The following is a 24,735-nucleotide window of genomic DNA, read 5'->3' as shown; positions in this document are numbered from 1 at the left end:
CACGAACTCGACCGCTCGCAGTTTCGGCATTTCTGTCCTCGCGCGGGACATTCATTCTGATGGGGGTAATCGCATCCACGGTAAAAACACTCCTTCGCTTTAGCAGATAACTGCTTCGACTGAGGGGTCTTGGGTTTGCGATGCGGTTTGTGCTTGTGTTTGAACACTTTGTTGACTCTGGCATGCGCAGTCTGCTCATGCTCGAATTCTGCAGCTCTGGAGGCAGATAATGACAGCGATCTGACAAGTCCTAGGAGTTCGGTTAATGACATGTCTTTCTGTAAAGCTTTACGTCTGAGTTGGCTAGAGTTGCAGCCTTCGATGATCTGAGTTTTTAGTTCTCTGTCAACATAACCGGTTCACACTCGGTTGCTGTCCGCTAAGGCGTGTGCAATATTGACCATCTGACTCATCAGTTTTCTGAGCTGTACGCCTGAACACAATGCTTTCATACAGTATGTTTTTCTTCGGAGTGAAGTAGTTAGTAAGGGCTTGCTTCTTTGCATTGTACTCACGTTCATCTTGGCTTAGACGTCTTGCACACTGATTGCTGTTGCTGGCTATCAATAAGGCTATCCGTGTCGAGGGTCGCGAATATATCTCAGAATGTTTCTCCTCCATAATGAAATAGCAGAGCTTTCTGTCACTTAAAATCATTTAACCCTATCCCAAAGGCGGCCATGGCTCCTTCGAACCTGAAAAGCCAACGTCCCCATTGTAGAGAAGAGACCATGGCGAGACTTTAGCAAAACATCTTGAAGAAATCAAGAGAAAGACGTGCACAATCTGTCCTGTCAACAGCTATCCTCGTCGCCAGTGTAACACACTAACATTCTAGTCAGATATGTGTATGAGAACGCACAAATCGGTCATACAAACGGGTAATGCTTACTTCACACTGGGCATCTTTCTTGGGCTTCTTCCAAGATGGCGTGCGTGCTTAACGTAGCCGGACACTGCAATTATGACGTCATTTTCACAAATCACATCGCCTCTAGCCCCATTCCTAAACGTTATTTTCCAATGAAATCGGTAGACGCATATTCTATGAAGTGATATATATTTTCTTTATAAAAGATCGCCGTTGCGCACACGTCAAAATTTCAAAATACTCCAATCGGGCTAGATTTCATTTTGCATACGTCTCAGACTATTTTGAGCATTTCAAACTTTTGCATGTCCGCGCGCGCGGGATGCGGGCGTATTTGCGCATCTGTTATAAAACCAAAAACAAAAGAAGAATTTTTCTGCATGGAGTCGGTTTCTCGAGCATGTTTCTACCAAATAAGACTTTGAGGGTGACAAAATGATTCAAAGCTATCAAGTTTCTGCATGAAATTAAAGATATTAAACTTCATAATGACGTCATCAAATTTCAAGTTTATCACTCTCATGCTTCACCATTTTTCACCCAAAATTGAGTATGTTGTAGCTTATTACATTTTCCGTAGGAATTGTAATTACTATTTTTCAATGTTATGACATCTTTGTCAAATAATCGATTGAAATTTACCCTCATAAAATTTGACAATTTTACGTGTTATCTCTATGGCAGTCCATTGTCTTCTAAATGCCAATTGACTTGAGCATTAGCTCACAGAACTTCTCCCAGATTTTAATACGTTGCAGCTTACACTTTCAGTGTCTGTGATAATTATTGTAATTTTTAAATGAATGTCTGAATCGTGTTTAAAATTGGTTAAAAATCGAAAATTAGGTTTCGCATTACTGAGATTTTATGCAATCCGTGTCGTGTACGGGCATAACCTCAAATTTATTCGATCGTGTCTCACTTATTCTCGATCAATTTGTACCCACAGCTAAGTATGTTGTAGCTTATCAAATTTTCAATCGAAATTAGCCATACAATTGTTCAATTTGATGATGTTATCATCGTGACAAAACTCGACTGAAGTTATCTTTGTCAAATTTGACCATTTTGCGTTTTGTCATTATAGCAATCCATTTTCCCCCAAAACCCAAATTGACATGACTTTATTCATTGAGCAGTAGCACAATTATCCCTATTTGGATTTCTCCTAGATTTCAGTGTAACGTGGCTGGTACTCTGGGCTATCGTCACATTGCCATTGTTTGTTGATTGAATGTTGCAATCATTTCTAAGTATGTGGTTGAATTTGAAACTCAGGCTTCAATTTACGGAGATTTTGTTCAATACTCGTCGTGTATGAGTAGATCCTGAAACCTTATCGTCCGCAAGATGCCATATTCGAATATCTGTGTTCTGATAAACATGAATGAAATTGCGTGGCCAATTGCTCCCGTCACAAATTTATGACAAATTTCTTACTGTAGTTTTTGTTCTCTTTGTCTTTTATTTGTACTTTTTATTCTTATTTCTTTATCTTCTGCTTGTTCTCCTTCCTCCTACTTTTCTCCTCATGCTCCTTCTTGTTCGTCTTTGTCGTTGTTTTTCTTCAAAGTTTTGTTTTCATACCTAAAATATTCATTCCTCAATATTCATCAGATTTTATTCTATTTCATAGGTTTAGTAGCAGAAAATAAGAAAGAGAAAAAGACAAACATATTTGTGAGACCAGGTGATATGCCTGATGTGAAAGATGTTCGTCATGCGTTGAGATATGCATCCAAATAAGCAATGTTGCTCCTTTTTTTCGGAAGTCTTATCATCGAAGTTCGCTACTCTGCAGGAACTGAATTGCAATTAATTGTGATTAAGGCTATGGGAGTTACACACCGCTCTACTTTGCAAAGTTGCTTTCACAGAGATAGATGCTCACAGGCTGGTCATAATGTCCACGTTATCTATAACACACGAGGAAGGCTATAGAGCTACTCAAATTAGGCTGTCTTCGCCAACACCGTGGTTTCATCACGATGTCGTAGTACTATAATACGATGGCTACATACCGGCATTACGAGATCTGCTCTAAGTAGACGTGTTGCCTTCCTAAGACAATCGGGCAGCTTCTTTTTTCCTTCGTATTATCTTTGTGAGGCGAAAATGCCCGATGGCACGAAGTTAAGACGAAGATGATACGACTTGGCAAGGTGACCTAACGATGCGCGATGTCCCTGCGAAGGACAAAATAGACTCACGATTTCAACACAAATATGAAATTCACACGGTCTTCAGGCCATTTTTGGCTTACCAAAGATTTTGCCACCGCTCACAAAGTTGTTGACGGAGCCTAAAAAAATCCTCAAGCGGTCATTCAATGGCTTAAGATGCCCTCACGAAAGACCCGATGTTCATACAATCTGAGTCAAATTTGACAATTTTCTTTATCATGTGTTCATCATTGCTCAATTTCTGGACAGTGTGACGTCTACATACATGTTACATGCACACGAACATGAAGCGTACGACGCAGTGCATCACGATTTGCAGCATCACTCCGTAAGCAGTGCATGCAAGTTTAAGTGTAAGTTTTTTTTCATCTCTGGCATTAGGAAAACAGTATATGCCTTACATCTAACAGTTAATGCACGTGGGTCTGTAAGAGGGTGCGATTGATTTTTTGGACGATCGTCAGGCGCCTCCACTCCCATGTTGGTGACAGTATATCTGTAAAAAGTTTGTCACTTGAAACTGGCTGAATATCCCACTTCTCTTTCCACTATTATGTAGGCTACCTACTTGCACACCTACACGTCTACTTAATATTCATGATAATGAATATTCACATTTTTCATAATATGCATCATATTGTCATTGTTTATAAAAAATGCTAACAAATTTACCTTTTTCCTCAAGAGAAACACGCTAAAAATATTATTTTCTCACCTATATATTTGGCTAACAGTGGGGCTATCGTCTGAAGTCCTACGTGTGAGTATTTAGGTATCAATAGCATCCGTTCTATAGACTAGAATGCTACAAACGCTTCTATAAGAGCACTTGATGCACATTCACCATCTTCAAAGTTCTCTTTTATATTCTGTCAAGAACATTCAGATTATACCAGTAGAAATTGCCAGAATGGTTTATTCTTTTGACTCGATGACAAGGAATAAGACTTGTTTAATACGAGGCTCGTAATTTCTTTACAGGCTCAACTGTAGCTGGTGTGGTTGGACTGACAATGCCACGTTATTGCCTGTTTGGGGACACAGTCAACACGGCCTCACGTATGGAATCAAATGGAGAAGGTATATCGCTTTTACTATGCAATCAAAAATTTTCATTTACATCACTCACTGCTGTATACAAATTGTCATGTGATGTTCTCTTATATAACGGACTTATAATCTGTACTTGCTGAAGCAATGTGCTTTCACCACCGTTTTATATTTGATTCATCTTATTGCATATTCACAAACAAATGAATATAATCAAGAAAGTTGATATATCAGGTAACAGTTTTCATGATAACAGCAGGTTTGTCTGATACGTTTTCAAAGTAGTACATTAATATAGGGCAGTCTAAAGCCAATGCGATGCTATGCTACTTAAATACACGGTCCTAATCATCGATCCTTGATTGTATTTTTTCTTCCTATGAAAATATTAAATTACATTTCAATAAACCTTGAAGGCGTGAGAGAAGTGAGTACCTTAATGTTTTGTAGTTTTCACAAGGTATAAAATCTTATTATATTTCATTTATGTTTTTATAAATGTTAAATTTAAGGAGGACGATTACTGTCAAATCTGGAGACGGAGAACTGTTTTTCTAGTTCTTATTTAAAAGCCTGAGGAAATAAACCCAAAACATGAATTCTGCTCATTAGATTGGGTGTTGATAACTTCCCACATTCGCCCAGGGAACGATCTTATAAGATTTTTCAAAAGAGAAAAAGAAAAATCAGAGAATTTGAGAGCTCCGAGTGGGCATGTTTCCGTCTCTGCACGCAGCCATTGTTTCGAAGGTGCCTCCGCTCGTCATGCGGGTGTGACTTTTTTGCGGAAAAGATAGCATCAGTCTCTCATTGGTCAAGCTTCACCGTAAATACAATTCATATATACTCGATTTGTTTAATCAATTTTGCCGTATTTGTGATAATAATTCCAATCAAATATATATATGGGCCGTGACGCGAGAAAAGGGCCCTTACCTCTGACGCGCACAAACGCCAGAAAACGGCGCGGAAGTTTGACGAAGCAATACGCGCCATCAAAAAGATTTCAGCTCGTTGTACACCTTTGCTTCACGTGGAGTCAGCTCGAATCAACTTTATCACCCCGTCCACGACGTCTTTTTCTACGGCGCCTGGAGTATTTTGATTATTTAACTCAAGGTGAATATCAACATTGGGTCTCCAATGGTGAAGTGGTAAGAACATACACTGAATTTGATGTTAAATTAATGGAAAAAAATCGGTCAAGTCTGTGCTCAGCGCAGTCCCAATCTTTCAATTTTTCGTTGGGGACCTGCTGTTACAGTATGCTGACGCTCTCAAACGTTTCCGTAGGCCTACATTGTGTCTGACGATGCTTAGATGTATGACATTGTTACATTTAATCTTAGCGCTCCTCTCATATAATATGTCAAAATAAGCTACTGCCCGTATTAAAACTGTCCTCAGCAATCCTGTGTTTTAGCGGTGAAGATAATTTCTGAGTGCTTAGTTCAGGCAACAACTTACAAATGCATGTGGTTCAGCTTTGACTTGTTCAAGTGTAGGTTTCTGATATCAAAGTCAAACAAGGTTGGGCCTACTTGAGATTGTGACATCTGTATAATGTCAGCAAGATAGTTCTACAACTACATTTGCTCCTTGACAGTTTTACTGCATAACTGAATTCTACATTGGTAAATCAAACTAGGTCTTAATACTTAATAGTAGTCTTGGTAATTATTAAATACTGGGTTGTTCTACATGTATCCAAAAAAAATCCGAAAAAACGATGTAGGGACTAGCGTACAAACCAGTTAGAACCTTTATGAGGCTGAAGTATCAAAGGGCAAGCCCAAAGGACAAAATCAGTTCTCTCATATTTTCCACAAAAGACTTTAAATGCTAAACTTTGGTTACAAAGACATATCTCATCGACTCATATATAATGTAACCATTTACATTTGTTATTCTGGTACTGTAGAATTAGGCCTATTCATAATAAGTGTTTATTGTCAACTTATGTTTCAGAGCATTGTTATAGGAGTTTATGGGTAGGTACCCACTGTCTAAATGCCAAGGGAATATTATTCTCCAGATTTCATGTAATGATATAGTGACTGTGAAGGTTCTTTCACCTGTCATATCGCTGATCATTGGGTGTAGTACCGGTATTCATTTTTTCTTTTTCTATTCTCTCCAATTGAAATAAATGATTGTTGTGAATGACTAATTTGTAATACATCAGTGGGAGAACACAACAGTCCACAAAGTTGTAGGCATCAATACCACTATTTTGATTTTAAAAATCCCACTGTACAGTCCCCACATTAATCAGAATAAGCATTTGTTCTCATATTTCAGGGCAGAATAAAAACTTGGCTGTGCTAGTAGTAGTATACCTGAACAAGCAGACAACCCTACTCTGCACACAGAACTGGAACACGGTCAGATGGAGAGGAGACGTACTCGGTGTCTGGTAAATAAAGGATTTGGCAGGATCAAACAACTACATTGCAGGTTTGTATTGTGCTGTGCATCAGCTAATTACACTATATGCTGTAATAGTATCGAATGTTGAGTTTTAGTAACAACCTTATGACTGTAAAGTAGAACTATAACTATAATTTGAATTTTTAAAAAAGGAATCATTTGTTATCATGGCCTATCCTTTTCATTTACTATGAATACCTGGATCTGTAAACCAAATCAGAAGACATAATCATACAGTCATAATATATTTTTGGTAATTAATATGCTTTGTATTAAAATGCATCTTGCACTGGCTGATGAGGTGTAGAACTAATTCCTTGAGTTTACATTTCAAATCTGATTTAATCTGTCTTAATCATTCCATTTCTGTAACCTGCATGGTCCCTTTTCTTCTGTAATGACACTCTAGTATTGAGTATGACCTTAAACCTTCGAAGAAATAGAATAATATTAACTTTCAAAATATTCATAATTTCTAGGTCTGACTGTGACAGCCTTGAGGAGTTTTCAGCAGTTTCAAAAGTGGTGGACAAGTCATCTCCCTTCACGATTCTGGTAGGGTTGGTAATTGCTAGACTGGAAGGCGTGCCTGTCCCGTTTACAGGGAGCTGTCTGAGATCAGAAATTTTTCGTACTTTCACTTCTACCATAATCAGCCACGAATTGTTTGTGTGAGGGAACACCTCTGGGATAACGAAAAAAAGAAAGAAAAAAAGAAAGACTGGGTATACTCAAGACAATTGGAGTGGTTCCTCAAAACAAGCATTTACCCAGCAAGGCTGATATCTACTGGACCAACACTCGACAGAGCGCTTTGAATGTCTTCCAGCACATGACACCTTCCCTCTTACAAGATGTCACCTGCCCCCAGCCCAAGAGACTGAGGCCTCATGATATATTTATGAAGTGTCGTCCTCAACTTATTGACATACTTGTCCACTTTGTGCTTCCTACTGTATTTCACTCTTAGAGCAGATACTGGTATTGCTCTTTGGTTTGGAAACTTGGATCATGGTTGAAAACATGTTTCGCCCCATGCATGTGTGCAGCATATATGCTGCACATTATCATAGCCTACATGTACAAATGTACTTGAGTACAGCTACTTAGCTAAAAAAAAAAAAAATCCACCCTACTGTATGTAATTGGCCAGAAGGCAAGTGTAATTATCATGCCCTCAAGACATTGCTGGTTGTGGAAGACCATATGAATGCTCATGGCATATCAGTACTCCACTATGAATTTACCGGTAACAATTTCAATGCATCTTCAGATAACTTAACATTCTTAGGTTTTCTTCCAGGAGTTACCATATCCTTTATGTATTGTCTTTTGTTGACATGTGTTTATAAATGACACTATGCAATTGCAAGTATTCACAGTTGACTTGTTCAAAAAAGTTATAAGCATAGAAGTCTCCTCTTCACTTCCACTGTTTTGCTGTCAGCTTACTAATAATGTGCAAATGATATTGTGATTTAGTCAGCTCATGTATTAGTAGACTGTGGTCGATATCAATGAGACATCCAGTCTTTTTTAGTGAGCCCAAGAGAGAAAAACTTGTATGTAGCTAGCCTCATCTTGAGGCAGTTGACATACATGTTTCTTCTTTTCTGTTTTTCTGTGTCTAATATCAGGGGGGAAAAGGATACATATGATGACTTACTATCCTTCACATGTAGCTAAGCTTTGGCTGATATTAATGTAACGTGAAAACAGTAATTTCATCAGGGTATGGGAAGCATGGAAACCAACAGAAATCTCACTTAAAACTTTCCACTTGAGAATCACTGAAGAATGAAGAGAAAAGAATTGTATTAAATTATCTACACTGCATTATGCATTGTCTTTGATGGAGTTGAGATTCATTAAGACCCCGTTTACAGTGCGGGGCCGGGCTCGGCCGCAGCCGAGCCTCGCAATTTTGTCCATTTACACTGCTGGGCTCGGCCGCGCTTTTAATTCAAACCTTTCAATATTTTGTCGTAGTGGCGCTCTGCTTGTAAACAAACGCAATTTGGTATAGTCTGGTTTTCAGACACTTTGCCAACTGGATTCCGTGGCGACGAAGTCGCCGTTCGGGCAAAGGCCTTCGCCGAAGGAAAAATCCTGTGCAGGACAAAACCACCTTAAACTATACTAGCTTTCGACGTTAAGGGGGTTAATATCCTGAATAGTGAAAATAGTACGGGCAGAGGGTTTGGAAGCCAGACTAAAATTGGCCGCGCATTTGGCCCAGTTTGCGTTTACACTGAGAAAAGGCCGGGCTCGGCCGCGGCCGAGACCACCTCCAGAGCGAGGCCAATTTTGGCCCCGCATTTGGCCTTTTGCGCGTTTACACTGAAGCGGGGCTGGGCCGAGCCGTGGCCGAGCCGCGGCCGAACCTCGCACTGTAAACGGGGTCTATGTGGCATGGGAAGAGATTAAAGTGTTGCAAATGTAATAACTCTGTACTCCAACAAATTCCACATGGAGCATGTGGCCTACAATTTTATATGTATTCTTTTTCATTTTCATTTTGATACTGTTTTAAAAGTATGTGTGAATTATGTATGTTGCAGTTTTGTTTGCATAGTGCATGCAGTATACCGGTACTTCTTTGTACGTATGTGTGTATGTGTGTGTGTTTTTGCACATGTAGGCCTATGTTAAATGAATGGATGTATAATCGGAGAACTCTTACCCCAGTGACATGATTCTAGTTTACTTTTGTAATGTAATTGTAAAAGAAGGGTTAAAATAGGCCATGATTAATTCCATCCTACTTTGCTAGTATAAAATCCGCACATTATTGCTACATCTAGATTGTATATTTTGCAAAAACACATTACATCTTGTATGTGTAACAGTGCCGGGATGTTCCGCCATAGGCCTGCACAAACACGGCTGCATTCATTTTTAACCATGGCCCTGTTCGTAGCATTTCAGCTATATCACACAGCCAAACACTCATGTATGCAACTTTTTAAAATATAAAGCTTGTTTATAGACTTTTTCACATGCGGAGGAACACAATAATGGCTTAATATACAGCCAAACACATTCAAACGTTATTTCCATGTGTACATTTGACATACAAGACAAACAACATGGTCCCTTATCCTCTTCCTGTCTCAGCACACACATACACTCAAACAGACACAAACAGACAGACACATAAACATACAATATACATACGTGCAAGTGCACACAGAAGTACACACATACACACACACACCCACTTTCCCATGCAGGGGAACACAATCCAACACAAACATTATTTGCATGACTATAGTTTACATTAGACACGCACGAAAAAAACATGGTCTCTTATCATCTTCCTGTCTCACTCACACACAGGCCTACACACACTCAAACACAAACAGACAGACACACAAATCTACCATGTACATACACGTAACACACAAGTACACACACACACACACACACACATTCACACGTCCACTTCTCAATCGGATACATTCTGTTACCATATCCCACGATTTGTTTCTCTAATGCGTGTTTTATATTGAAAGCCCAAATTCGTTTAAATGCAACTCTTATTTTTATGGTTGTCATGGCAACGATGATTTCATAGAATACTTAATTTTTACATCAAATCATCCATCACAAGAATTGGGAGAAAGACACTAGGGACTTTTCGATTTGCAAGTTGAGCCAGGCGTCACCCTGTTATGACGTAGTTTCTACGTACTGCGCATGCGCGAGTGTCGACCCTCGGCTCATCGCACAAATTTCGAACGCGTTAATCCCGGTTATCACCGTCCACCCAAATCGGTTGCGAAGCGCTCAACCCACCTTGCTATGACGTCACACTCCTCTCGGGCAGTGGCGTAACTACGGGGGGCATGGGGGGGGGCACGTGCCCCCCCCCCCCAATCCGCTGGTAAAAAAAAAAGAAGAAAAAAAGAAGAAAAAAAGAAAAAAAAATACCAAAATAGTAATTCAAGGGTTGGTAAACTACTTTTGAAATCGACATGGAAGGATGATCAAGAAAAAAGATATTTTTCTAAGATTTCTTTTAACCATCGATATAAAGAGGTATTATAGTGAAACATAGTTCAAAAAGCCCGGAGACGACAAAAGATTGTGATTCAGTGTGATTCCTGGTTGGCATTTTGAATACAATTACAGGATGTGCGCAGTGTGCTCAGAACATCGGAATGGCAAAAAGAGTCGCTGCAATGTTGCGCAATGTGATGTTTGATAGGTTGTACACATTTGCTATCAAAGCTTGATCATTGATTTTGCAGTGTTGCTTTACATACTAGTCTATCAAATGCCTTGCATTGCCAATAATAAGACTTGGCCTTGGCTATTTCCTAACTTTTCCATCTATATGAAACACACACACTCACAAACACAAACAAATCAGGGGATGATCTATATATAAAGTGCAGATTTTGGACATCCTTCTCCCGCTTGGTCACTTCGACGCCCCCTCGCTGGTCATACCTCCCCCAATCATGAACATAAACCGACACCCTTGACTACCAGTGGCGGATCCAGGGGGCGCAAAAGCACCGGGCGCCCCCTCCCTCCAAAGCGAAAAAATATATATATGTAGCTACAAACGACAGTTTTTGGACTGTAAAATGTCAAAATTTTCAAGCTCGCTCGCTTCGTTCGCTCGCATTTAATCGTTATGCAATTCTCCAGATGTTGCTGTCAGTAATTGCCAGCAGTTGTGCCCGGTGCGCCCAGGCCCTCTCCTTAATTTCCAAAGCGAAAAAATATAGCTAAAAACGGCAGTTTTGGGACTGTAAAATGTCAAAATTTTCAAGCTCGCTCGCTTCGCTCGCTCGCATTTAATCGCTATGCAATTCTCCTGATGTTACTGTCAGTAATTGCCAGCAGTTGTGCCCGGTGCGCCCAGGCCCTCTCCTTAATTTCCAAAGCGAAAAATATAGCTAAAAACGGCAGTTTTGGGACTGTAAAATGTCAAAATTTTCAAGCTCGCTCGCTCGCATTTAATCGCTATGCAATTCTCCTGATGTTGCTGTCAGTAATTGCCAGCAGTTGCGCCCGGTGCGCCCCCTCCCCTTAATTTCCAAAGCGAAAAATATAGCTAAAAACGGCAGTTTTGGGACTGTAAAATGTCAAAATTTTCAAGCTCGCTCGCTCGCATTTAATCGCTATGCAATTCTCCTGATGTTGCTGTCAGTAATTGCCAGCAGTTGCGCCCGGTGCGCCCCCTCCCCTTAATTTCCAAAGCGAAAAAATATAGCTAAAAACGGCAGTTTTGGGACTATAAAATGTCAAAATTTTCAAGCTCGCTCGCTTCGCTCGCTCGCATTTAATCGTTATGCAATTCTCCTGATGTTGCTGTCAGTAATTGCCAGCAGTTGCGCCCGGTGCGCCCCCTCTCCTTAATTTCCAAAGCGAAAAAATATAGCTACAAACGGCAGTTTGGGGACTGTAAAATGTCAAAATTTTCAGGCTCGCTCGCTTCGCTCGCTCGCAATTAATCGCTATGCAGTTCTCCTGATGTTGCTGTCAGTAATTGCCAGCAGTTGCGCCCGGTGCGCCCCCTCTCCTTAATTTCCAAAGCGAAAAAATATAGCTACAAACGGCAGTTTTGGGACTGTAAATGTCAAAATTTTCAAGCTCGCTCGCTCCGCTCGCTCGCATTTAATCGCTATGCAATTCTCCTGATGTTGCTGTCAGTAATTGCCAGCAGTTGCGCCCGGTGCGCCCCCTCCCCTTAATTTCCAAAGCGAAAAAATATAGCTAAAAACGGCAGTTTGGGGACTATAAGATGTCAAAATTTTCAAGCTCGCTCGCTTCGCTCGCTCGCATTTAAACGTTATGCAATTCTCCTGATGTTGCTGTCAGTAATTGCCAGCAGTTGCGCCCAGTGCGCCCCCTCTCCTTAATTTCCAAAGCGAAAAAATATAGCTACAAACGGCAGTTTTGGGACTGTCAAAAAAAATGTCAAAATTTTCAAGCTCGCTCGCTCCGCTCGCTCGCGTTTAATCGCTATGCAATTCTCCTGATGTTGCTGTCAGTAATTGCCAGCAGTTGCGCCCGGTGCGCCCCCTCCCCTTAATTTCCAAAGCGAAAAAATATAGCTAAAAACGGCAGTTTTGGGACTATAAGATGTCAAAATTTTCAAGCTCGCTCGCTTCGCTCGCTCGCATTTAAACGTTATGCAATTCTCCTGATGTTGCTGTCAGTAATTGCCAGCAGTTGCGCCCGGTGCGCCCCCTCTCCTTAATTTCCAAAGCGAAAAAAATATAGCTACAAATGGCAGTTTGGGGACTGTAAAATGTCAAAATTTTCAAGCTCGCTCGCTTCGCTCGCTCGCATTTAATCGCTATGCAGTTCTCCTGATGTTGCTGTCAGTAATTGCCAGCAGTTGCGCCCGGTGCGCCCCCTCTCCTTAATTTCCAAAGCGAAAAAATATAGCTACAAATGGCAGTTTTGGGACTGTAAAATGTCAAAATTTTCAAGCTCGCTCGCTCCGCTCGCTCGCATTTAATGGCTATGCAGTTCTCCTGATGTTGCTGTCAGTAATTGCCAGCAGTTGCGCCCGGTGCGCCCCCTCCCCTTAATTTCCAAAGCGAAAAAATATACCTAAAAACGGCAGTTTTGGGAACATAAAATGTAAAATTTTCAAGCTCGCTCGCTTCGCTCGCTCGCATTTAACCGTTATATGCCATATATAGCTACAAACGGCAGTTTGGGGACTGTTAAGTGTCAAAATTTTCAAGCTCGCTCGCATTTAATCGTTATGCCATTCTCGTGATGTTACTGCCAGCAACTGCCAGCAGTTGCGCCCGGTGCAACCCCCTTAATTTCCAAAGCAAATATATATATATTTGTATATATATACATACATATATTATTATATATAGCTACAAACGGCAGTTTGGGGACTGTAAAATGTCAAAACTTTCAAGTTCGCTCGCTCCGCTCGCTCGCATTTAATTGTTACGTTATGCAATTCTGATGTTGCTGCCATGAGGTGCCCCCCCCCCCCCAATGTCTTGACCCACGGTACGCCACTGCTCTCGGGTATCGTGCGAAAGAGCACGATGACTCTCGGGAGATCCGTGCTCAGTTCACCTGTTTTCCTTTTTCTTTCGAGAGAATATTCACATTCTAATTACATGAAAGCTTATGATCTTGATACGTCACAGCAGCAGCGCTGACATATGAATTACAACCTCTGGTACCTACTTTATTTGCCCGTTTTCACTGTTTCGCACTTTGCAACTGCCTACCGTAGTCCCACACATGCATTTACACGTAATGCTGTACGCAAACAGATCTTGGTGCTTTTGGCCTAGCTAGTGCAGCAGTGCATTTGCCTAGTAGTCTTACCATGCATCATGTTTTAAAATCCACGTAATTCCTCCCAGGATACGCATCTAGTCAAAGACAAAATAAATATTACAAGTACAGAAACGAGTCACAAATTCCGCATATATGCACGCAAGGCATAGGTTACCTCCTGCACACGCCACAAGACGTGACGCCGGCGCCCGAAATCGAAATGTGTTTTAGCAGCAGGTCAACGTACAGACGTGACGCCTTGACGTGCGGTTGCGCTCGGCGGCACGTCCTTCTCGTTCACCCAATCGAAAACTCCCTATTTACTCTGATGATTAAGGCATCAAACCTGTGGGACTATGAGTTGTTGAAGGGGCACCGTGTTCCCCGTCCATGACTTACGCGCGAGCATGCATAAACGCGTTAAATAGTGGCAAGATTTGGGCAAAACATGCTTTTTTTAATTTCATAATTGGGGCACTTAGGAGTGGAATTTCAGAAAACGGTTTTCATATCTAAATACATGAGAATTCGCTCTTCATTGTGGCGGTGAAAACTCAATTTCGGTATTTTACGGCCTGAGGGTCCTTTTCTCGCGTCACGGCTCATATATATATATATATATATATATAAATGTTAGTAATATTTTATTATTTAATTAATGTCACTGATTTGTATATTCACGATTTGTGAAAAAATGAGGGTAATAATTTTTCAGCTTCAAATTGATAACGAGCAGTTTCCCACAAGAAAAATTGCACGTAGTCTCGAATTATAAACTCCAGTTCGCTTGGCGTTTACTCGTACGCGCGGTGCCATTGTCATCGCAGAAATCTGTGGTGCGATGGCGTGTATGTACGTGTGCAATCAATGCAGTTCAGCTCAACCTCAAAGTGACTGCTTCGAGTAACGGAGGAATTTCGTAAATTGCAGCAGAAGTACAACATATCAGGTACGGTTTAGGAGTTATTTTAAGAAACTAAGACCGATTTTGAAGATGATCTCGATAACAAAGCCGCTTTAGGCCTACTTCTAGTCCTGGACCTCCTTCTCTCGCAGTTCTACGCTGTGCAGCTCGCTCGGAGGAATCAAAAACGGGGAATACACGGTGGCCTTACTATACATTACACATAGACCGGGGGCCCAGAAGATTTATTTAACTGAAAAGGGCCACACTTGTTGATGGTGTCATCATATAGGATTTGGCCAAGGGTCAATAAAATGAATTGCTGGAAAGTCACATCCTGTACCGTAAGCCTAGGGGCCACAAAAAGGGGCCCGAAAAATGCATGTATTCAGCCGAAGGGGGTCACGGACAAAAGTTGGTGGATATTGTTCCTTTGGGTGTACCTATCATGAAACAGCAATGCCAGCTATTTTATCCTGTACGGGGCCCCAGACAGTAGCCCCAAAGGGCCCCACCCATATGATGTTATTCAGCTGAAAAGGGTCACGGCTAATTTCTTTTGCAATGGAAGTAGTACCCATCAGAGATATCCAAAACACCAAAGCCAGTTATTTTATCCTGTACGGGGCCCCCAGACAGTAGCCCCTAAAGTGCCCCCCCCCCCCCACACACACACACACACACACACACATTGATTTTAATCCGCTGAAAAGGGTCACGGCTAATTTCTTTTGCAATGGAAGAAGTACCTATCAGAGATATCCAAATCACCAAAGCCAGTTATTTTATCCTGTACGGGGCCCGAAACAGTAGCTCCACAGTGTCCCACCCATATACTGTGAATCAGATGAAAACGGTCTTGACAAATTCTTTTGCAATGGAAATATTAGGGCCTACTGAACAGAGATATCCCAAACACCAAAGCAAGTCATCTTCTCCTGTATACGGGGTCCTATAGGCTACAGTAGCAAAACACCAAAGCAATTTGCAAAGGAATCATACATAGTGCACAAAATAGATGACAAAATCACGAAAACCAGTCATCTCATCCTGTACTGGGCCCGGTACAGTAGCCATAGAGTGCCCCTCCCCCACATATTATGATATCATTTAACTGAAAAGAGTCATCGTTGTTTTTCTTTAACAATCGAAGTAGGCCTTAGTATACATCATAGATACCCAAAATACCAAAGCATATATAGTAGGGTTTTCCCAGCCAATTTCGCACTTTTGTCGGTTCATTTGATAGAAGGTTCATTCAATTTTTAGAACGACCCTCGTTATCGCACAGTCTGTCTTTCAAAATTGTAATTTGTGCGTTCAATTTAGCATTTCGATCAATGAAATTTGCACATGTGGCTTTCGAATTCGGAAAATGGGTATTCAAATTTGCTGGGACCATACGTTCATTCAAATTCGCCTTGACTTGCCGAAAAGGGTATTTCAGTCATTCAGTTTCGCGAAAGGCAGTCAAATTCCAAACGTGTTCATTCAAATTTACATCATGCTGTTTCTTTTAAAAAAAAAAAAAAAGTGAGAACATCTTAACGTGTCTTTCTATGTGACTTTTTGTTTCATTCATACACTGTTAAAGGCTCTCTTACATCCGGTCGTGCGTGGTGCTACGAGTGGTTTGCGTGCAAAAAAAATGGTCCAAGTAGTGAGATGCACGCAAGTGGAAAGTACTTTTTTTGGTGGTCGCAAACACGACGCATAGCACGCAGCCTAAAAACTGGCCGGCCAGTTTTTCGCTACGACCTGGCTGCGACAATTAGCACGCGTGGGGCACGCTCGGAGTACGCAAGTACGCAAGTACTGAGTAAGTTCGATAGGCGTGCGTGTAACGCAGGCAAAACATGCATCAATTTTGGGGGGTATTTTCCCACGAAGGCGTACTTGCCACGCAAGAGGCTCTTACTTTCCACTTGCTTTCAATGTACGTGTTAACAAAAGGGGGGTGAGCGCACTTCCTCCGTACCGATTACCTACTTCCAAAATGCGTGGTGAGTACTACTACCGTATTGTGAAGTACGTCACACTCACAGGACGAACGTGATCAGCACGATAAAAAGTGTGTCAGAAGTACATGTTGAAACATGTTCAAGTGCATCGTGCTCCTATATAAAAGCTGATACGGACAACGTGCTTTCAGTTCTGCGTCGACATTTTCTGCAGTGAGTCCACATGAATGATGAAGAGACTCAGTGCACCCTTTTATATTATTGTGATTATCCCTGCGTTCTTCCAATTTGACGCACAATTGTCTTGCTTAACACTTCCATGCTCCTTTCGTTTCTCATACGTTTCTCTTACTTCGTAAGTACGATTTCTGAAAACGTACGCATCACTTGCAATTCACGTACAATTATCCCACTCATTGTGTGCGACAGAAGTAGAGATCTTGCGTGCTCCTTACTTCTTCCTACTTCCAAAAATGCGTACAGACCACTTGCGGGCCTCACTTTTTGAGCGAGACACACCCACTCATTACGTACTTACTACATACTTCCCCTCCGATTTAATTTTCAGCCTGCGACAACTCCACGCCTGACAGGAACTCCTAGTCCGCACGATCTCTAAACACGCACGACGGGATGTAAGAGAGGCTTAAGCAGTAAAAGTATCATATTTTTTTACCTTGTATAACTCGACTTGGTTGTTCTGTATAGCCCCTTCTCTTTCATACATGTCATTATAGGCCTACGTGTACCAGTACTGCAGATTAAATTCATCTTTTTATAGTCATGACAGCACAAAAGATGCAGACGTATATCTCTAGAAGACATAGAAAGAATTATGAAAAAAATTGAGGATCATAACCTTGACTTCCTAGAACAATTCTGGGCTACTGTCTGTGGCCAAATGTTGGAAAAAATAACTGGCTTTCATGTTCTGCATATCTCAGTTGTGTACCACTTCCATCACAAAAAAAAAAAAACAGTCATGACATTTTGCTAAAACCATTTGGGGCATTTCTGGGCTACTGTCTCGAGACCAGGACAGGATAAAATAACTGGCTTTGGTGTTTCGTATATCTCAGCTGTTGTGTACTAATTTCATTGCAAAAGAAATCAGCCATGATGATGATGATGATTATTATCATTATTGTTGTTGTTTTGATTATTATTGTTATTTTCACTATTATCATTATTATTATTATTATCATTACAGGTAAATAAAACCAGAAGGAGGTGGAACACTTCAGTGCTACTATGTAGGATTACATAACTGGCTTTAGTGTGTAGGGTATCACTCTTGTTTACAACTTCCATTGCAAAAGAAACTAGCCATGAATCTCCTTAAAAATCATATGGGGGTACTTCTTGTCTACTATTTTGGGCCCCGTATGCAGCATGTACAGGATAAAATGGCTGAATTTGGTGTTGTTGGCATTTTTGTTATGTACTTCATCTATCGAAAAAGGAATTAGTAATGAATCTTTCCAGTTAATTGAAAAAAAAAATTAGGGCATGGGGCGCTTAATCGTGGGCTACTGTATAGAGGGCCTTGCGTACAGGATAAAATAACTGGCCTTGATGTTTGGTGTATCTCAGCTGTACTAATTCAACTGCCAAAAGAGAAATAGTCATGACCCTTTTCAGCTGAATAAAATCATATGAGATGGCATTTCTGGGCTACTGTGGGTCTCCGTAAAGGACAAAATAATTGGCATTTGTGCTTTGGGTATCTTTGTTGAGTACTCCTTCCTTTGCAAACAAAGAAAGTAGCCATGACGCTTTTCAGCTAAAACACAACAACAACAACAGCAACAACAAAAACCCAAAGAAAACAAACAAAAAACAAACAAACAAACAAACACCTTATGGGTGGGGCACATTGGGGCTATACTGTCTGGGGCCTAGTGTAGCATAATACAACTCGCTTTGGTGCTGTGGTTATCACTTTTGCGCACTACGTCCATTGCAAAAGAAATTAGCCGTATATCAGGATAATACTAGTAACTGGCTTTGGTGTTTTGGGTATCTTGTTGTGTACCTGTTCCATTGCAAAAGAAGTTAGCACCTTTTAAAATCATTCAGGGGGCATTTCTTGCCTACTGGCTGAGACCCCGCACACACACACACACACACACACACGCACACAAATGCATTGGTGTTTTGTGTATATCTGGTGTGTACTATACAGGGCCTACTTCCATCTCAAAAGAAATTAGCCGTGGCTGTTTTCAGCTATATAAGATCGTATTATGTGCGGGAATGGGGGGGGGGGGATCTAGACCACAATACTAAGGCCCCATTACAGGATAAGATAACTGGGTTTATTGTTTTGAGTATCTCCGCTGTTGTGTACTAATTCCATTGCAAAAGAAATTAGTCATGACTCTTTTTTCAGCTCTTAAAAAAAATCGTATAAGGTGGTATTTCTGGGCTACGTAACTGTATCCTATATAGGGCCCCGTACAGGATAAGATGATTTGCTTTGGTGTATGGGATATCTCGGTTCAGTAGGTTGTAGTATTTCCATTGCAAAAGAATTTGTCAAGACCATTTTCAACTGATTAACAGTATATGGGTGGGGCAATTTGGGGCTACTGTCTGGGGCCCCGTACAGGATGAAATAGCTGGAATTGGTGTTTTGGATATCTCTGATGGGTACTACTTCCATTGCAAAAGAAATTAGCCGTGACCCTTTTCAGCTGAATAAAATCAATGTGTGTGGGGGGGGGGGGACACTTTGGGGCTACTGTCTGGGGCCCCGTACAGGATAAGATAACTGACTGTGGCGTTTTGGATATCCCTGATGGGTACTACTTCCGTTGCAAAAGAAATTAGCCGTGACCCTTTTCAGCTGAATAAAATCAATGTGTGTGTGTGGGGGGGGGGGGGGGACACTTTGGGGCTACTGTCCGGGGCCCCGTACAGGATAAGATAACTGGCTTTGGTGTTTTGGATATCTCTGATGGGTACTTCTTCCATTGCAAAAGAAATTAGCGGTGAGCCTTTTCAGCTGAATAAAATCAGTCTTTGGGGCTACTGTCTGGTGCCCCGTACAGGATGAGATAACTGGCTTTGGCGTTTTGGATATCCCTGATGGGTACTACTTCCATTGCAAAAGAAATTAGCCGTGACCCTTTTCAGCTGAATACCACCATATATGGGTGGAGCCCTTTGGGGCTACTGTCTGGGGCCCCGTACAGAATAAAATAGCTGGCATTGCTGTTTTCATGATAGGTACACCCAAAGGAACAATACCTACCAACTTTTGTCCGTGACCCCCTTCGGCTGAATAAATGCATTTTTCGGGCCCCCTTTTTGTGGCCCCTAGGCTGATGGTACAGGATGTGACTTGCCAGCAATTCATTTTATTGACCCTTGGCCACATCCTAATATGATGAGACCATAAAAAAGTGTGACCCTTTTCAGCTGAATAAATCTTCTGGGCCCCCGGTCTAACAGTGCAGTGGTGTCGTTCGCTACGCGCTGCATGCACTGCTGCACTGCCACGGCCTAGAACTAACGTTTAGGATCCATAATTCCATAATTTCCATTTCCATCTAACTCAATTTGGCCAAACATTGGACTTATCGTTTTTATATTCATATACTCAATTGTCAGGCTTACGTCGTGTCCAAAATCGTGCATCCACTTGCAAGATCGCGAACCCATCACGATAGTCTAAAGAGGGGCGCTTCGCGCTCAAGACTAATCTAACCAACAGTGTAACAACAAGACAACGTGATTTCAGTTGGACAGGGGCTGAAGAAAAAGTAATCAAATAATGCAAAATATTCATTTATTCACTCACTCTTTTCGAGTCCATCGTAGAAATAAGTATTAACGTTGATTCTCGTGAAGCTGTAGATGATCTGTGCTTAAAAACTGACGGGACAGCGCTTTCTTTTAACTCCTTTCTCTCCTTCGACCCCGTCAGCTTCGCTCTCATGTCGAGCTCCCAATCACTTTCCACGAAGTGGTCGCAACAAATTACGTCGTGTCGACTTCATTTATATTTTGCATTTAGAAATTTTTCGACTTTAGTTGCTGCAGCCCACTTGCTGAATAATTAAGGATTCTTTTCCTTGTTTGAAATCGTGTGAAAAATCTTGCCAAGGCCTCTGCCGGAGACATTCTGGCAGCCGAATGCTTGGCAGTAGACCATCGTGTCGGCTGTCTGCTCCCGCTCTCTGTTTACTTTATGTGCGTATTGCATTGCATTCAGTCGCGCACATCCGGGATCTTCGTTTTGCAGTATTCCGCAAAAACTTCACACCTTCGCTGGGGTGCGTGAATTCGGCCGTCAAAATGGCGACCTCCAGTGTGATGCACCAGCAGACGACATGTTACACTGACTATCGCCACTTCTGAGGGCCTGAAATAACTGTTTTTTGTGCTGAAATGCGTTTTCCCCCCTCCTCAACATATTCAGTGGGCTTAAAGTCTTGATTTTCATTCTTCTCTGAGTGTAGGGGAGGGCTGCTGGTCCGGGGATGATCATGGGAAATTCGCGTGCTTGGGTCAAGGGTCAGTGGCAAGCAACCCCCGGAATGTAGTGTGATTTGTTGTGTTTTTCAGTCAATTTTTAAGACCCACAAAGTCTCACCGTAGAGGCGTACCTGATCCAAACAAAGCGCTTCTATTATATGGTTAAATCGTGATGGTTACACGAGGTCAACTTCATATAAATATTTGATATCTGCCCTTGCTGTTCACACACAAACACTCATTTATCGAAGGAAAGAGTGTTATATCTACATGTAAAACACCTGGCCGCCCGTCCCTCACAGTATGTTATTGTATCATACTGGCTACGCCCGAAACCAAGAGCATAATAACACAGAGAAACAAACACAAAAACAGCAGCTGAGAGCACGGGCCCGGCGGCACGCACCTCCTCGACTAGAGACGCTCAACGGAAACTGTACCATCGCTTTAAAGGAATATTAAAGAAGCCTCGCCTTTCGCATCGGTTCTCTTCCTATAAATGGGGTCCTTGTCCGTGTCCAGGTGCAGCCCCGGGGTTTGGGGGGCTCTTACGCGTAGCTAAACCGTTTGTTAGTCCTCTTAAGTCCGTCAAGCACTTTAGCTTGGTAGCGACTCGTTGAGGTTTTTAAATTGATGTTTCCATCCTGCCACGCCAACACGTAGCATTTATTTTTGGACAGCCACTCGGTCAGGCGAAACTTAGTTCAATTTCATGTCCCCAGAAGGCAGGAACAACCCTCCCCCCCCCCCTTGACTCTCGTGTTTTTGGCTTGTAGCCCTTATACATGTACTTAGAAATTTCACAGAATTTCTTGTTTCTCAGCTTAGGCAAGTTAAGCCACTTGGACCTTCCTAAGGCCAGTTCCTTTATTTAAATGAAGCCGAATTACTAAGTTTGGGGGAATCTGTTTTTCATGTACTGTACAGGGTTACTCTTGCGTGTATCAGACCGCAGCGCGGCGAAAAGTGTAAGTGCTCGCATTTATCGTACTCGTATTCACGCCGAACGGTCATACGAATACGTAATGAGCTACAATACCTTGCCATTTCATAGCTAATTATTGCAATAAGCAAAGTAAAAACCTAAGCACATGGATATCCCCTAAAAGTAGAAAGAAATGCTCATTCTCATGAAGGCAAAATCAGCTCTAATTTTTTTGATAGACATTTACGTAATTATGGCACGAAGTATGTGGCGAAAAAAAAAATAGAAGAGTTTTATGTCCAGGGTCGCAAAATACTGTGATCTTGTGCTCAAATGAATCTTCTGTATATATTTCGCTGAAATATAGCAACTTTTGGTTCAGTGATTGGCTGGCGCATGTTGACCTGGGTTCAACCTGGCTTCAATGAACTTCCTCCCCTCTTACTCTTTCCTCGCAAAACCTCGCAAGTTCTCATTCAAGGGAGCGGCAACATAATTGTCAAAGGGTTTCTCAGAGGTCGACCGTAATAATAAACTGAACACAGTGAATCACGTTGTCAAACCAAATACCTGTCATCCGACTTTTTTATTTGAGCATGGTCGGTGCAATGTGGGATGTGGTTGCTCCCGGATCGTAGTACAAACTCACCGAAAATGTTCTTTCGGGTAGAAAAAAACAAAAACAAAAACAAATCGCTTCACAATTTCCTATATTCTGAGTAAATCCCTAAGCACATGAATTTTTACCATTGAGATCCCCCAATGAATAAAGTCCCTACATATTAGATGCAATTCCATGATATGGGTAGCCGCTCGATGACTGCAGCTCAGGCGAAGCCGGATACTGGCGTCGGATAGCCGGTTCTCGCGGGGTTGCTGATGCCTGTTCCAGGCAGTCTGTCGCGGCGCCGTTTATAGGTGTGGCAGCACAGCGTGGCCGGATACACACGGTCGGGAGTCGCGGGTGTCTGTCTCTACAGCTGGGTGTGTGATAACTGGATGACTGGACAGTATCCCATTGTGGATACTTCTCGGATACTGAGTGTTTGCGTAACGGCTACAAAATATGGCAACAAATCCCTTGTCATAATACAACTCTCATCGGGACTCCGTATATAAAATTATTGTCTACCCTTGCACTTATGCATATAGAACACAACCAAACTTTTTCATCCACATTTATCGTTTTCATCAGTTATCATATATTATCTTTACTTAATTCTCTCTTACGAAAGAAAAATTCATTTGTCTCACATTTCAAGTCCTTTTGCAACAAATTGCCATTCAGTGGAATACATAAGCGATGTGTTAGCAACGCATAAGTGTAACATCTCCAATTAATCGAAACGTCATGATATTAATGGGGTGGTTACTAAATGTCCAGCTATCGAATCAAACTACTAGAAGTACAAATCTCTCCGATAAACAATCGCTTCTTACCAGCTTCTGTTATTAACTCCTCATGCATACTTTTCACTGTATCTATTATGTTTCTAGTGTTCAAATCCTAATTCCACACAAACCTTACTTTTTCTTAACATTAAATTCTCACTCGATTCAGATCCACTCTTTATCAATCCTGATGTATATCGTACTTACTAGTATCGTATATCGTATGTATGCCTACCGATATATGTATGTCAAATTATCATATATCGTAATCATTGCGAGTATTGGACTAAAACATGAACACTGGAACAATTACACCATAAACAGAAATTATCGTTACAAATAAGAACCTCATTGCCATTTCTTTTACTTAAACGGTTTCACTATTGGCGTATAGCAAGCAACCCAACCTCACTGTGAGACCAGTTTTCTTTCTGGCTTAGATATTTTTTTCGGAGCATTACGCATTCAAAAAAAAGCATCATATCGAATTACTTTCGGGAACACCGTCCAGTGTACTTGCTACTCTTTTATATCAACAGTCCTTTACTACTACTCGAGTCAAATTTAAAAATATATATATTCTTTCCTACCGGGTGTTAAATTTTTTAGAATGTCAGGTAGGCGGTGTCCACTATGATGGCACCAAGCGACACAGCCGAATTATATATCTCAAAGATGGTCAGGCTCTGGTCTTGGTGTTTCAGCCCGTCCTCGGAAACCTCTCGCCAGCACGACTCAAGTGCAATTGTTCACTCTCTCTCCTATCTCAATGCACAACCGCACCCTAGCTACACATTCCTTCTGCATAACATTCAAATCATATTCAAATGTTTCTCCAAAATATTTGTCTATCTAGCATAGGCTCCCTCTATTCGGAACCAAGCGAAACCTACACTCGCATCAATGTCCGATTCATTTTGACAATATGTTAAATGAGAAGTACGATAAATGGGTAGCGTAGTAATCAATGCAGTAGGAGCTGCAGTCTGACTCTTATGATATTTATGTACCATGTTTTCCCTTCCCTAACAGGGTCGTTAAGTACACAAATTTTCTTCTGACATTTATTGTTCACATTTCTTTTCCCTTACAGCATGTCCCTCTGCTGCAGCAAGTGTTGCTGTCCTCTTCCTGAAGGCAATTCCCATTTTGCAAAGTTCTGTGCAAAGCCCTGTGCAATACATGGGCGAGGTGGACTAGGTTGGTGGGTAGGTCAGCTGATATTACAATCGCCGCCCCTAGTCCGGCACCCGCATGAG

At 41.5% G+C, this 24,735-nt stretch overlaps 1 protein-coding gene across 1 annotated transcript in view; it reads left to right on the top strand.

The window, feature by feature from the left end:
* Window positions 1-24,735, top strand: part of LOC140231716 (speract receptor-like) — a 464,534-nt gene that overhangs the window by 424,195 nt on the left and 15,604 nt on the right. The window contains exon 19 of the mRNA XM_072311869.1: window positions 4,036-4,134. Within this exon, the coding sequence (XP_072167970.1) occupies window positions 4,036-4,134 (99 nt within the window). The remainder of the gene's footprint in view (window positions 1-4,035; window positions 4,135-24,735) is intronic.

Source organism: Diadema setosum, chromosome 8 (genome assembly GCF_964275005.1).
Source record: "Diadema setosum chromosome 8, eeDiaSeto1, whole genome shotgun sequence".
Classification (NCBI taxonomy): domain Eukaryota; kingdom Metazoa; phylum Echinodermata; class Echinoidea; order Diadematoida; family Diadematidae; genus Diadema; species Diadema setosum.
The sequence above is the reverse complement of the archived record's forward strand: the minus strand, read 5'-3'. Positions and strand labels throughout refer to the sequence as shown.